The following is a 12528-nucleotide window of genomic DNA, read 5'->3' as shown; positions in this document are numbered from 1 at the left end:
ATAATATTGTTATTACAGTTGGCCTCCTCTTTGACGACTGAATCAGTTCGTTTGATTAAAATGTGCACGMGCATTCAAAAACTCCCAATAATCACATTATTCTAACTAGGATCCTAGAATATTCAGGAGATCTTATTTTCTTAAAGCAACTGGAAACTGGACTCCAGGGGTTACATGTGCAAAAAAAAAAATAAATAAATAAATAAAAAATACGCAACTTATTTCCAGAAACCAGCTTGTACGAAAAATAATGGGCAGCAGATTTAGGTGTGAAATAAAAAAGACCATTTTTACCAACATGGAAGTTTTTTTTTATGAATTCTTTTCAGCACTTTCTATAAATTACTCATTTTAAATGGCGGGTGCTWTAAATAACTGCAGCTGTTCCTAATGAACATCCATAAGGACTTTAAAGCTCAAGCTGTGTTTAAAGACTTTGCTAAAGACTTTAAGAAAAAACGAGTTCTTACAGTTTTTTTCTTTGCTAGATGACAGTTTTGCTTTTCCAAATTTAGTTAAAGAAAACAACTAAAACTGCACTCTGAGGKGGCAGTGCTAACCAACACTTCACAGTGCAGCTCATTGTGCAAACAGCATTTTAATTGGATAAACCYCGAAAGGAGCAGCCAAAAGAAGAAAGCAATCTGGTCTTCACCCGATTTTAAAAGTGATTCAGTTGATTTGAAGCATTTTATGCACATCCTTTTTTTTAAGTGGGCCTTCAACATGTGGATCATTTTCATTTTTCAGCTGTTTTCACATCTCGAAGTGGATGCCAAAGGAAGAGTTTGTGCTTGTTTGCTGTTTGTTTTTTTAACCAAACATTATTCTGTGGAATATGTGGCCAAACATTTCCACTATGGACTCATCGGCGTAAAAGAAAACGTTCTAAAATTCTTGTGCTTTGCACAAACACAGATTTTAAAGGGATCCCCAATTAGATGTAACATTAGACTTTATTTAATAAACATATACTGTATTTTAACTGTAGAATAAAGACTGTAAAAATACTGTAGAATGTTTAGTTTTTATAATTTTTAAACTAAAAGTTTAAAAATACAGTACACGGACGGGGCCATTTTATTTACATGCAAAGCATTCTGGGTAAATGATGACATCAACTAGGTCCTCGGTGAGAGGCTGTTAGCGAGCTATATCCACCCTGAAGGTTAATCTTGGACAATATCTGATGATCGACTCTTTTAAATGAAACCAGAGAGCGTTGACAGAGAGGAGAAGGTAGAAATGACTCAGCCTGTAACTGAAAATATGGATGGAGGACAACAGTTTATTGTCACACTAGCGCCGAGGTAATACATATAAGGCAATATAGCATCAGTGCTAGCACAAAGGCTAACAGGCTACGCTGAGGTTCTTCTTCCATAAAGCAGCTCTGTTGTCCTCGTCGTCAGATATTGTCCAAGATTAACCTTCAGGGTGGATATAGCTCGCTAGCAGCCTCGCACCGAGGATCTACCCACGTCATCATTTACACAGAATGCTTTGCATGTAAATAAAATGGCTCCATCCGTGTTAAAATATATTTTTAAAAATGTACAAAACTAAACAGCCTACATTATTTTTACAGTCTTTATTTTACAGTTAAAATATATGTTTATCAAATAAAGTCTAATGTTACAACTAATCATGGATCCCTTTAAAAAGAAATCTGYGCAGCCACGTTCTCTTCAGAGAAATACTGCCAACCCTTCAAAACAAGCCATATTTATTGAGTGTTTTTCAAACTGAACAGTTATGAAYTTTAACATTTAACATATCTGAAGTCTGTAGATGCACCTCTCAGATTTTCTGCCTGTTTTCCCCGAACATTACAGTCTGACCTGAGGAGGAAGTTATGACCCCCCTGCCTCTGAGAAGACCGAGCACCATCTTAAAAGTTTTACACTTGGACATAATTTTTCAAACTATAGAAATGATGGATCATTATGTGTTTGGAAATGACCTTATAACCCTATTCTGGATACTGTTTCTGTAGGCCCAGGTTATATGTSTCTTTTATACCATTTTACATTATATAGACACACAGCTGAGAGCTGCAGATCAGCACACTGACAAAACGTGTACTATGATGAGGATCAATCAATTAATAAAGCAAATTTAATTAGCTGGACCACCTTAAATGATATAATAAGTAAAAGTGCTTTTACGCTTTACACTTYGAGGTTGTATTTACCCACTTTCTGATAACTAAAACAATTTCTATTGGCATGTAAATGTAAAATACTACAGAACTGCATCCAAACAATTCATTTTGCAAGTTGTGTCTTAAAAACAAGTTGTACTGATATCAGATTCTGGGGTGACAACAAAGCCTAAAATCAAACTGAATGCTCTGCACTTGATAATGTCATGTTGAAGATAAATGACAGAATTAYAGAGATCCAAATGCCTGTATGCTCATCCATCAGCGTTTCTAAAGTTCCAGTAAATCCAGATGAAAACTATTAAAGTGATAGCAAGTCGTTAAGATCATAAGATGACATGTTTGTTTAAGGGCACTCCAGATGTTGTGAGAAGAGGAAGAAAAAATATCCTAAAGCTTGAAAAGCGGATGCAACAAYAATCCTTAACAGACATCGCTAAAAGGCATTCAACAGCAGGCGGCCTCAGATTTCATGTGTTTTTTTTAACCAAGTGATTTCTATTTATGTATTAGCACAAAATCATCATTTCTTTCCTAAAAAAACGCCTTCTCAGGGAAAAACAAAAGCTTGATGAATTTTGAAYATTTTGTGTAGTCATGAATGATTTAAGGCATTTACATAAATAGATACAGAACGTTAAATATGAATGAAGGACAGAGTTATMAAACATTATAAAAAAAATAAACTAGCAGTGGTTTGAGCTATCAGCTCACAGGTTCCTGGCCTTTGTTCTCCCTGTGCACATGTCGCTTTTCTCTTGGTCCCAGACCAAAAACATGGGTTCACTGGTAACTTTAAATAAGTGCCAGTATTATTGTTTCTCAGGTATATAGTTCAATTCTATACCAAAAAACAGTAACTTTGTCACCTTCAGTTGTTATGAAAATGCAGTTAATTTGTATAAATCAAAAAAATAATTTGACTTTGCATCATAGCAGTTTCTAAGCACCTTGAAATTGGCCTCTGTCTCTTTAAGAACCTCCTATCGATTCTGTCACGCCCATCCCTGCACATCATCATGCCGTTGTTCTTTGTTGTAATATTAATATTAATAATAATAAATAGCAGCAACATTAATCTTAATTAATCCGAAAAGGACCGAACTGAGAAGTATTAAGAGCTCAGCAGACGTGGGGTTTCACCAGCTCACATGACATARAATTATTTTTAAACTGGATCTCRTTATAACGAGAAAACTRTCTTCTAAAAATKAGAAAACTATYTTGCTAAATCAAGATAAYCATCTCCTTATAACGGTTTCTTCTGGCTTGTCACTTTCACTGAAGTTTATTGCCTGGATGGCATGATGGAGAACACAACTGAACCACTATATGCCTTTTTACGAAGAAAAAATCTGCAAGAGGAACACATTTCTAGACTAAAAAATGACAAAGTATGTTAGTACTGAATAATGTTTTTGAAATAATAGCATCTGAATTCAGATGAGTGCATATTGCTAAAGAAGTGTTAATAGCTGCAAGCTCTGAGCACAAACCCAAATAATGTGTTCTGTTCGTTTTTGTTTATATAGTGGTTCAGTCGTGTTCCCCATCACGCCATCTAGGCAATAAACTTCAAAGTTACAAACCAGAAGAAACCATTCATTATAAGGAGATGATTATCTTGATATAACAAGATAGTTGTCTCGTTTTTACAAGATAGTTACCACCGCCAAGGGCGAGGTAATGTTTTCGGTCATGTCTGTCTGTCTTTGGACAACATTACTTAAAAACTTGTGGAAGGATTGTCATGACATGTTTACCACATGTGGGTACTGGGCCAATGAACACAACTTTAAATTTTGGTGATGTTCCGGATCACGATGCGGATACRTGAATTTTTTTTCTTTTAACACTCTGAGATCGGCAAAGCCGTGTTGCATTCACAGGGCTTCTGTAAAAAAAACTGTGAGCTGGATTGGACAGCACGAACTTCAAACTTTATAAAAGTAATGTTAAAACCAGATTTAATGATGAATAATTTTTTGCCATAATATGCGCATTTACAGAACGTTTTGTGACCAGGAAGTGYGTGACTGCACCATGAAACCTATTTTTCCCATTTTCTCAAACACACCACATTTCCGAAACAACCAATCAAAACAGTTTGTCTCTACTAGGCTTGTAAACAGAGAGCTGCCGGGCCTCAAAGTTTGGAGACGGGGGGAGCCAGGAAGCACTTTATAAAGAGAGTCAAACCATTACAAACTCATACAAGGRGATAAAACAGATGTTTTACATGGTGAAATGTGACTGATKAAAACTTAGGAGCTTAATCCAACACCAGTTTGACGATGAATAACGTCGGGTGASGAGTCTGACTTTTTTTTTCCACATTAGACTCCACCGAGAAGAAATCCCGTGCATACTGCTGCTTAAATGTTCACTACGTCAGAACTTATTCGGCAAATGTGTTTCCATCTCTGCTTTTGCGCATTTAATCTTACAGGATGGGGGAAATTGGTCTTGGTGGAGGTTTGCACTCTGAGTGCTTCTAGTTTTCTCATTATAACGAGATATTTTTGTCATTATAACGACATATTTTCTCGTTTTCACATGATAGTTTTGTCGTTATAACGAGATCCAGATTAAACATAATTTTATGTCATGTGACAGCTCTACRCTTCCGTAGGATACTGGTGCAAACTCACTGTGTGACCTCACCTAAGGACGATCCTTTTTAGMTTCAGCTAAGAGTTCCCGCCTAAATCAGATCCACTAAACAAATCAAGCCTATTGTGCAGAGCAAGCTTCACATTTTATTCTCAACAAGCCCACAGAAAGCAGATCCATAGCTCTCCCCTTGCAAAGGTCACGCTGCTTTCCATCCACAGAGCAATGATGTGAGCTTCAGAGGAGCTCTGAACCACAACATTTCATGGATTAAAGCCCTCGGCCCCTCCCGCACGCTAAAATCATTTTGCTAATGGAACGCACTGAGCATTCTGCTTTAAAAAAAAAAGAAAGTTATTTGTCGGGAGCAACAGATAATCCATTTTGCCAACGCAGACCTGAGAGAGCACCCACTTATGCTATCAAGTGCACCGGAGACACTCTAATCCATAATCCACTCTTCATTTGTGATTGCTTACATCAGGAAATTGCTTGCATCATATGTACAGTCCTGGAATAATAACCAAGGAGAAAATAGCCGGGCCYGGGCTGCGGCGCAGGCCGGTTTGGTGTGCATGGGTGGTACAGCAGTGACTCCAGCAGCAGCTAATGGAATGCTTTGTCAGACATTTATTCAAGGAAGAGCATGTTTTTTTGTGAAAAAAATAAAATAAATCTCAGGATGCAGCATGCGGTGTGCCTTCCAACTCTATTAGAAATAAACGAAAAGTAGTTAAATGATAGGAAAAGCAGTCGTTAAAGAAATGCATATTGAACGCCACCTTTCGTGACCGAATTTAAAWTGAAATCACTTCGAGTTGAGCGGGAACAAAGTTACTTCACCGTTTAGCCAAACTTTGTTAACGGTGGTAAATTTTGACCTTTGACTTCACAGTAGACCAGTATTGTTTTTCACTGCCGTTTTAATTTTAGTCTTAGTCTTTTGAACAAAAATACTTCTTAGTTTTAGCCAGTTTTTGTTATTTCTATATTTAATGGTTTTAGTCCAGTTTTAGTCAACGAAAACTTTTAAAAAATTGTTTAGTTTTAGTCTTTAAAAAAGACAACACATTAATCTTTACAAATTAATTTGAGTAATTTCTGTTAACATTTGTAAATTTGCGTAATTTGTTTTACGCTAAAAATGTCCAAAACAAAAACATTCTCACTTTGTGGCTTTATTTCTCAGAATTTGCTGAAGTTCAAGAACATACACAATACTACACATGCCCAGTATTATAAACAATAAAGGGGTTCAACTCAAACTTGTCAGCCAGGATGATGAAGATGCATCTTATTTATAAAAAACAGACATCATGCAGTCCTAAACTTAGTTAGTAGACTATTAAACTTGCGCAAACGAGTGTTTACATGCACCAGGCTTTTATTCAGAACAGAAGCACTGACATGCACAGTTGCTAACCCACCCCGCCAAAAAAACAAAACAAAACAACAGAAAAGAGTTTTACTTTCGTCATAAACGTAAACAAACAGCTTCTGAGCTCAGAATGGACCTGCAACAGCTTTTAAAAATGGTGGAGACATTACTCCCTGGTTAGGCTACAGTTGACGGACGGACTTTTTTTTTTTTTTTTTGCGAAGCGGCGCAGGCTGTGAGAGAACCGTCTCGTTATCATCATGAAAAAAGGGGACGTCGACGAAAATATTTTGTCATCGTCATCATTAACGAAAACAACACTGGCTGTGGCCTCCCACCTCCTAACCCTTTGTGTCGTCCCTCTGGTTTCAGGTGGTCCAGGTCCCCGTGGAGGCCTGTGAGCAGTACAGCACRTGTGCCGAGTGCCTCAGCTCCGGTGATCCGCACTGTGGCTGGTGTGTCCTGTACAACATGTGAGTCTGTTCCCTTTATCTTCTCATGCACACATCAAAGCAGATGGATTAAAACCACTACGTCACTGTTTACCAAACGGCTTGCAGAAAGCTAGGACTGAGGTTTTAAGCCTCTAGTTGTGTAATTTGGGTTGTTTAATACACCGCTCTTATGTTTATGTCTGGAGTTCCTGTTATCAACATTTAGCGGGAGAGTCAAAAAACCCGAAAGTGGTCAGAGGACTTTGTGATCCTCTCTAAATAGCACTATTTAGACAACAGAAGCTGTGCGAGCACCAGATTCCATTGTCTGCCAGAGAGAGGACAACCGGTGTTAATGGAAAAGGGAGGGATTAGCCTCGCAGTCGCAGCGAGTGTACCAGCTGCACCTCGACATACCCGCGAAACATTTTGGACCTGACGGAGCAAGCTTYATCTCCTCTATCTTAATTATCTGACCCCAGGTTGGCTTGCATAACACTTCGATACGGAGCAGAGGGGATTCAGGAGATTAAAAGCGCACGTTTCTGAACCAGGCGCTGTGTTTGAAGCTGACCTCAGCCGGGGATTTATCCCCCGTCTCATCGTTCCACATCTGCAATTCAGCCAGCAATATCTTGATGGCGATCAGCATTATTTAAATTGCAGCTCTCAATTTTATCTGGCGAGGAGAAAAATAATGCTTTTTAAATTCTAAATTACCTCATTAAACAGTTGCTGTATTTTTTTGAGAGCTCACTTTGTCTGAAAGTCTCATTACAGCCTTTATTTGAATTAGTGTCTTCCACTTATCAGTGAGTAGAAAGGCTGCTGTTGCCTCCAGTTACCCAAAAAGAATCATGATCCCTCACACAGCAGAATGAAGCTACTTTGTTTTTCTGTCGTATTAAATCCAAATTGGGTTTTTTTTYCAGCTCTTTGAATGACTCTCACAGTGTCATACTGACTGAGCTCACTTTCCCACCCATGGAGAACTGCACCCCTGCACTAATCTAATGCCTCGTCTTCGCAGGAATATGCTTCTCAAAAACAAACTTTTTATTTGTTGTTCTAAAAATAACCATGTCAACCCTGTACAGTTTTTTTCTAAGTTTTCATCCATAAAATGCCTGTATGCGGTGGTGTAATACTGCCATAAAAATACACCAGAAACAGGAAACGGGGTGYGGAGAATGCACATAGGATAGACTCTATCAGCCAATATTGACTAAAAATCAGGGGCGGTTTTAGGGGAGGGGCCACAGGGGCATTAGTCCCTACTGAAATTTGATTGGCCCCCTGAAGTGCCCCTGTCCTGTCATTCATCTGTCCTTTGCCCAAGAGTGATGATGCTGGGTGCAGTTCTATGCCTAAACACTAGGGGCACTAAGGAGCCAAATAGAACAGTCCAGCATGAATCAAGCTGACAGACGTCTTTTTCTTTTCTTAAAATTTGAACAATCCTGTAGAAAAAGTCTTTCAACTCACAAATGATGGCTGGATTCTCTCACATSYTGTGCGTTTGAGAATATTTTATCTRTGTACYGTAAAATGCWTGTAAAATTGGTAAGGAGAATTTAATGCAAGCTGTTTTAAAGTTACATTACAAGTGTTTAAAAGAGTGACTAGTAAAATATGTATAATATATAATACTATACCAAAAACAGCAATTTGTGTGCAAGTATGCTGAACAAATACTTGGCCCCTCTATGAATATTGTGGCCCCTTGATGGCCCCTTACTCAGAAAAATCTTAGATCCGCCACTGCTAAAAATAACAAAATTTGTGCTACATATCAGCCATAGGCTGCCCTGATTTCTAGAAATTGGCATTGGCCATGAAAAACACAGCTTTTATCAGTCGACCTCTACATACATCTTGAATCCTCTCATGTCTGCAGCAGCGTGGAAATCATCATTATTGTCACATTTGTCACGTTAGAATAAAGGCTTTTATTCTAATTTAATCAAAGGRCCATCTGTAATTAACTTTGACACTACATGTTTAACTTAAACTAAACAGCGTTTTAACTCATCCTGTTATAAACACTGAAAAGTATTACATGTATGACTGACTAAATCCRAAATAAATAATACAGAAATAATATTATAAGTAAAACTAAGAGTTTTATTCACGGATGAGTTGTGGTGAGTAGCTGCTCAGTTACTTAAAGCCAACAGCTCAGGGGCAGCACAAGTATTATCATCTTTCACCTTTTAAATTTGTTTATTTTGTTGCATTTAATCATAAATTTAAAGTTTACCATTGATAAAAGCAATAATTTTTATATTAAGTTTAAAAGAATAAAACAAGTGTCGGACCAGATGGGAGTCACCCGCGAATCGCTTTTGGCCCGCAGGCCTTGATATTGACACATAGCATACTGTAATAATAGTTTTTTTAAAAGGATGCCTTTAAAAAAGATCTTCTCAGTCTGAAAAACCCTTTTTTGAAAAATACAGTTTAGGGGCTTCCAAAATGACATTTCCATATGCTGAAAAAAAAGGTAATGAATAAATAATTTATATATCTGGTGATCCAACAGAAGTTTCAAACTATYGGCCAATTTCTGTTCTTCCTATTTTTTCTAAGTTACTTGAAAAAACATTTTTTAATCAACTACTTCAGCATCTAGAAGCTAATAATATGCTAAGCAATGGCCAACATGGTTTTCGCAAGTCAAGGTCAACCATGTCTGCATTAATTTTATTCACTGAACAAATAGGTGCTGCTTTGAACAAAGGTCAAGTAACTGGTGCTGTATATATTGATTTTCGTAAAGCGTTTGACACAGTTGATCATTATACTCTCTTACAAAAGTTGATTTCTTTTCAACTTTCATCATCTGCAATTCAAATGTTTTCCTCTTATTTGACTGATAGGTGTCAGGTTGTGAAACATGGAAGCTCTGTGTCCGGGTCTCTGCCCTGTTCCGTGGGAGTTCCGCAGGGTAGCATACTGGGCCCATTGCTTTTCCTATTATACATAAATGACCTTCCAAAAATATTGAAGTATTCAAATATTTTAAAGTATGCTGATGATACTGTTCTTTTTTGTCTGATTTCAATATTGAATCTATTAATAGTCAGTTACAAGCAGATCTTCARACATTTCATGGTCGGCTTCAAGATAATCTTTTGTCAATTAATGTTAAAAAACTGTGTGCATGTATTTTTCCTCACCCAGGAGACATTTCAATATAACAAATCAACTCACTTTTTTAAACAAACCCCTTGATATTGTCATTACCTACAAATATCTTGGAATTACTTTGGATTCTCATTTGACTTATCGTGATCATGTACAAGTCTTAACCACTAAGTTGAAACAGAAATTATACGTTTATTCAAAAATTAGATCCAATCTGACATCTTCTGTTTCAAATATCTATCTTTATGCCATTATACTCTCAACCATGTCGTACTGTTTACCTGTTTGGTCTCTTACAACAAATGAAATCTTAGAACCCATAGTTAGGCTCTACAACAGGGCCTACAAAATTCATAAAAAACTTCCTGGTTGGACTCATCACTGTACAGTTCTTTCATTGTCTGATGCCTTGACTTTTCAGAATTATGTTTTGTATAGTGGTATTAATTTATATTTTCAGATCTTCCAAGGTGCCAATTATGGAACTCTCTGTGCATTGTAGCCCAAATCAAATTCTGGAAGTGGTCATTCAACTAGATCTGTTACAAAAGGACAAGTGATATTACCAACTTTTAAAAACTGTTACGGCCAGAGGTCTTTCTTCTATGTTTATACTAAAGCATGGAATGACATTCCTCAAAACATAAAGTCCATTTCAAAACTACAGCCCTTTAAGAAGAATCTTGTCTGCCATCTGCTGGACAATTTTTGTTGTGCTCATATTTAGACATCCTATTTTGCAAATGCTGCCTTCCTGAAATTTGGTATGCTTGTTTGTCTTTGTGTCTATGGTGTAATAATAATGATGTGATTGTGATGCTGTATTTCTGAGTGTTTTGTGTGCTGCAGAACATGAACCTGCTGTAAAACAGCAATTATGCTGAGTCAGGCTTGAATTTTAGTAATCTTTTCCTGTTGAATCAATAAATCAAATCAAATCAAATTAAATCAAATAAAACTTTTACATATTTATAAAACGTTCYTGTGTAGGCGGGACCTAATAGGCAAGAGGTGTTTGTGATCACGTACAAAGCCTGAAAGAAAAAAAGGATTAAAAGATGTGATCAAACATGAAAGAGACAAAAATAAAAGGTAAAGACACACAGTGAGAGATGAAAGGTGTTTTTTTTCCTCTTCTCCGGCACTTCAGCTGATGAGTGGTCAGAAGGTGACCGTCTATAGTCCCATAGCTGAGGTCTGCCTCAAGGAGCCAAGCCAGCAGCAGCTGCCACCTTCACACTGAGCCGTAATTACAGCAGAGGCCTCGKCGCTCTTTGAGTCCTCTCAGGAGCTGCCACCCCCTCAGCTGCAACCGAGCTCGTATTAAGCACCATCTCCCCCTTATTGTGAATGTTTCACACTGAAAGAAAGAGGCAAATTACTCCCAGAGTTTTCAGTTACAGGTCAACTTTACTGCAGACACTCCGTTTTTTTTTCCTCAACAGCCTGTTTCTACTTGAACATTTAGAGATGAAACGACTACATTGCCTCTTTCAAAATGCATCCGCATAAGTAGAGCGACAAAAAAAGTATCTTAGCAACTAATCCCCATCTGTTCAACTGGACAAATTGCTTGAAATTTCCACTCTCCACTAGTACTTCAAATGTACTTTTACTCTGCTTGTCTGTCTATCATCACAGAGGTCCTCCTGGGCTGCAAACATTTTCTCTCCTTACTTTTAATTGTGCTTAGGAGCGTCTAGGATTTAAGTTTTTTTTTTCAATAATTGCTTTAAAATTTGATCTAACAAATAAAGAATAAAGACTCATTAGCATCTGCAGTACTTTTGGTAGTAATTAAATTAAAAAGACAGCCTCAGGAACTGTTAATTAGCACAATGGTTAGAATTAGAATTAGCTACAAAATATTTGACAGAATGTTAAATTATGACTATAGAAGCTGGTATGGGAAATTTTATAAACCTTAGTTTAGAATAGTTTGCTTTATCTGTATGCTGAAAGTGTCTGTTTTACAATAATGCTATCATCTCTTTAAAAGAATTCATATTTAGCACGGTGTTTTGCATTTATTTGTTTACTGCCTGCTGCCAAAAGCAGCAGAGCATTAATAGTTTTGGCTGTATCTGCGTGTTTGTGTGTCTTGTGATGTGCAGACACATAAAAAATTAGCTTTTTGATGTTCGTTTTCCTGACTTTAAATTTGCTACATCACTAAACGGTACCTTTTTTTTGTACTCTTGTCCACAGGTGCTCAAGGAAGGACCGGTGCCCGCGGGCGGAAGAGAGCTTCCGTTTTGCGAGCGACATTGACCGCTGCGTGAAGGTTATYGCTCACCCCGACAGCATCGCTGTATCAGCACACAGTGTCCCCGTGAGTCTGCCCATCATTCCACCAATCGCTGCGCTGCCACTCACAGCGCTGGAGTGTTTTTAAGAAATCACCTTGAGTAGCCTTGGACAGTACAGTAAGGGTGAACCTGGGAGAGGTTCGTTCTCTGAGGGGTGAAGTGAAAATGGGAGGCTGAGTTTCTCTGTCCATCCACTGTGTTTGTTTTTATTGTCCAAAGGTGATAATGTTGTTGCCCATGTGTATGTATCCCACTAACCAGTAGATTATTTACTGAGACTAACACAAAATAGTTGTTGGATGTACATTTAAAAATTAGTAACATTTAGAGCAGGGGTGTCAAACTCATTTTCACCGAGGGCCACATGAGCGTTATGGTGGCCCTCGAAGGGCCACTTGTAATCAACTTTGACGTTTCATGTTTACCTTTGACTAAACCGTGTTTTAACACGTCCTCTTTTAAACACAAAGTGTACGACTGACT

The 12528-nt window shown here is 37.7% G+C and overlaps 1 protein-coding gene across 2 annotated transcripts in view; it reads left to right on the top strand.

Annotated features, from left to right (window-relative positions):
- LOC106518319 (plexin-A2) overlaps positions 1-12528 on the top strand; it is a gene marked incomplete at its 3' end in the record, with an annotated part of 115173 nt that overhangs the window by 48269 nt on the left and 54376 nt on the right. For both annotated transcript variants that reach the window (XM_014009565.1, XM_014009566.1), the window contains 2 exon segments: positions 6528-6628; positions 11945-12068. In XM_014009565.1, coding sequence (XP_013865019.1) covers positions 6528-6628; positions 11945-12068 — 225 coding nt within the window.

The sequence above is a fragment of the Austrofundulus limnaeus genome, unplaced genomic scaffold (genome assembly GCF_001266775.1).
Source record: "Austrofundulus limnaeus strain Quisiro unplaced genomic scaffold, Austrofundulus_limnaeus-1.0 Scaffold59, whole genome shotgun sequence".
Classification (NCBI taxonomy): Eukaryota; Metazoa; Chordata; class Actinopteri; order Cyprinodontiformes; family Rivulidae; genus Austrofundulus; species Austrofundulus limnaeus.
The sequence above is the reverse complement of the archived record's forward strand: the minus strand, read 5'-3'. Positions and strand labels throughout refer to the sequence as shown.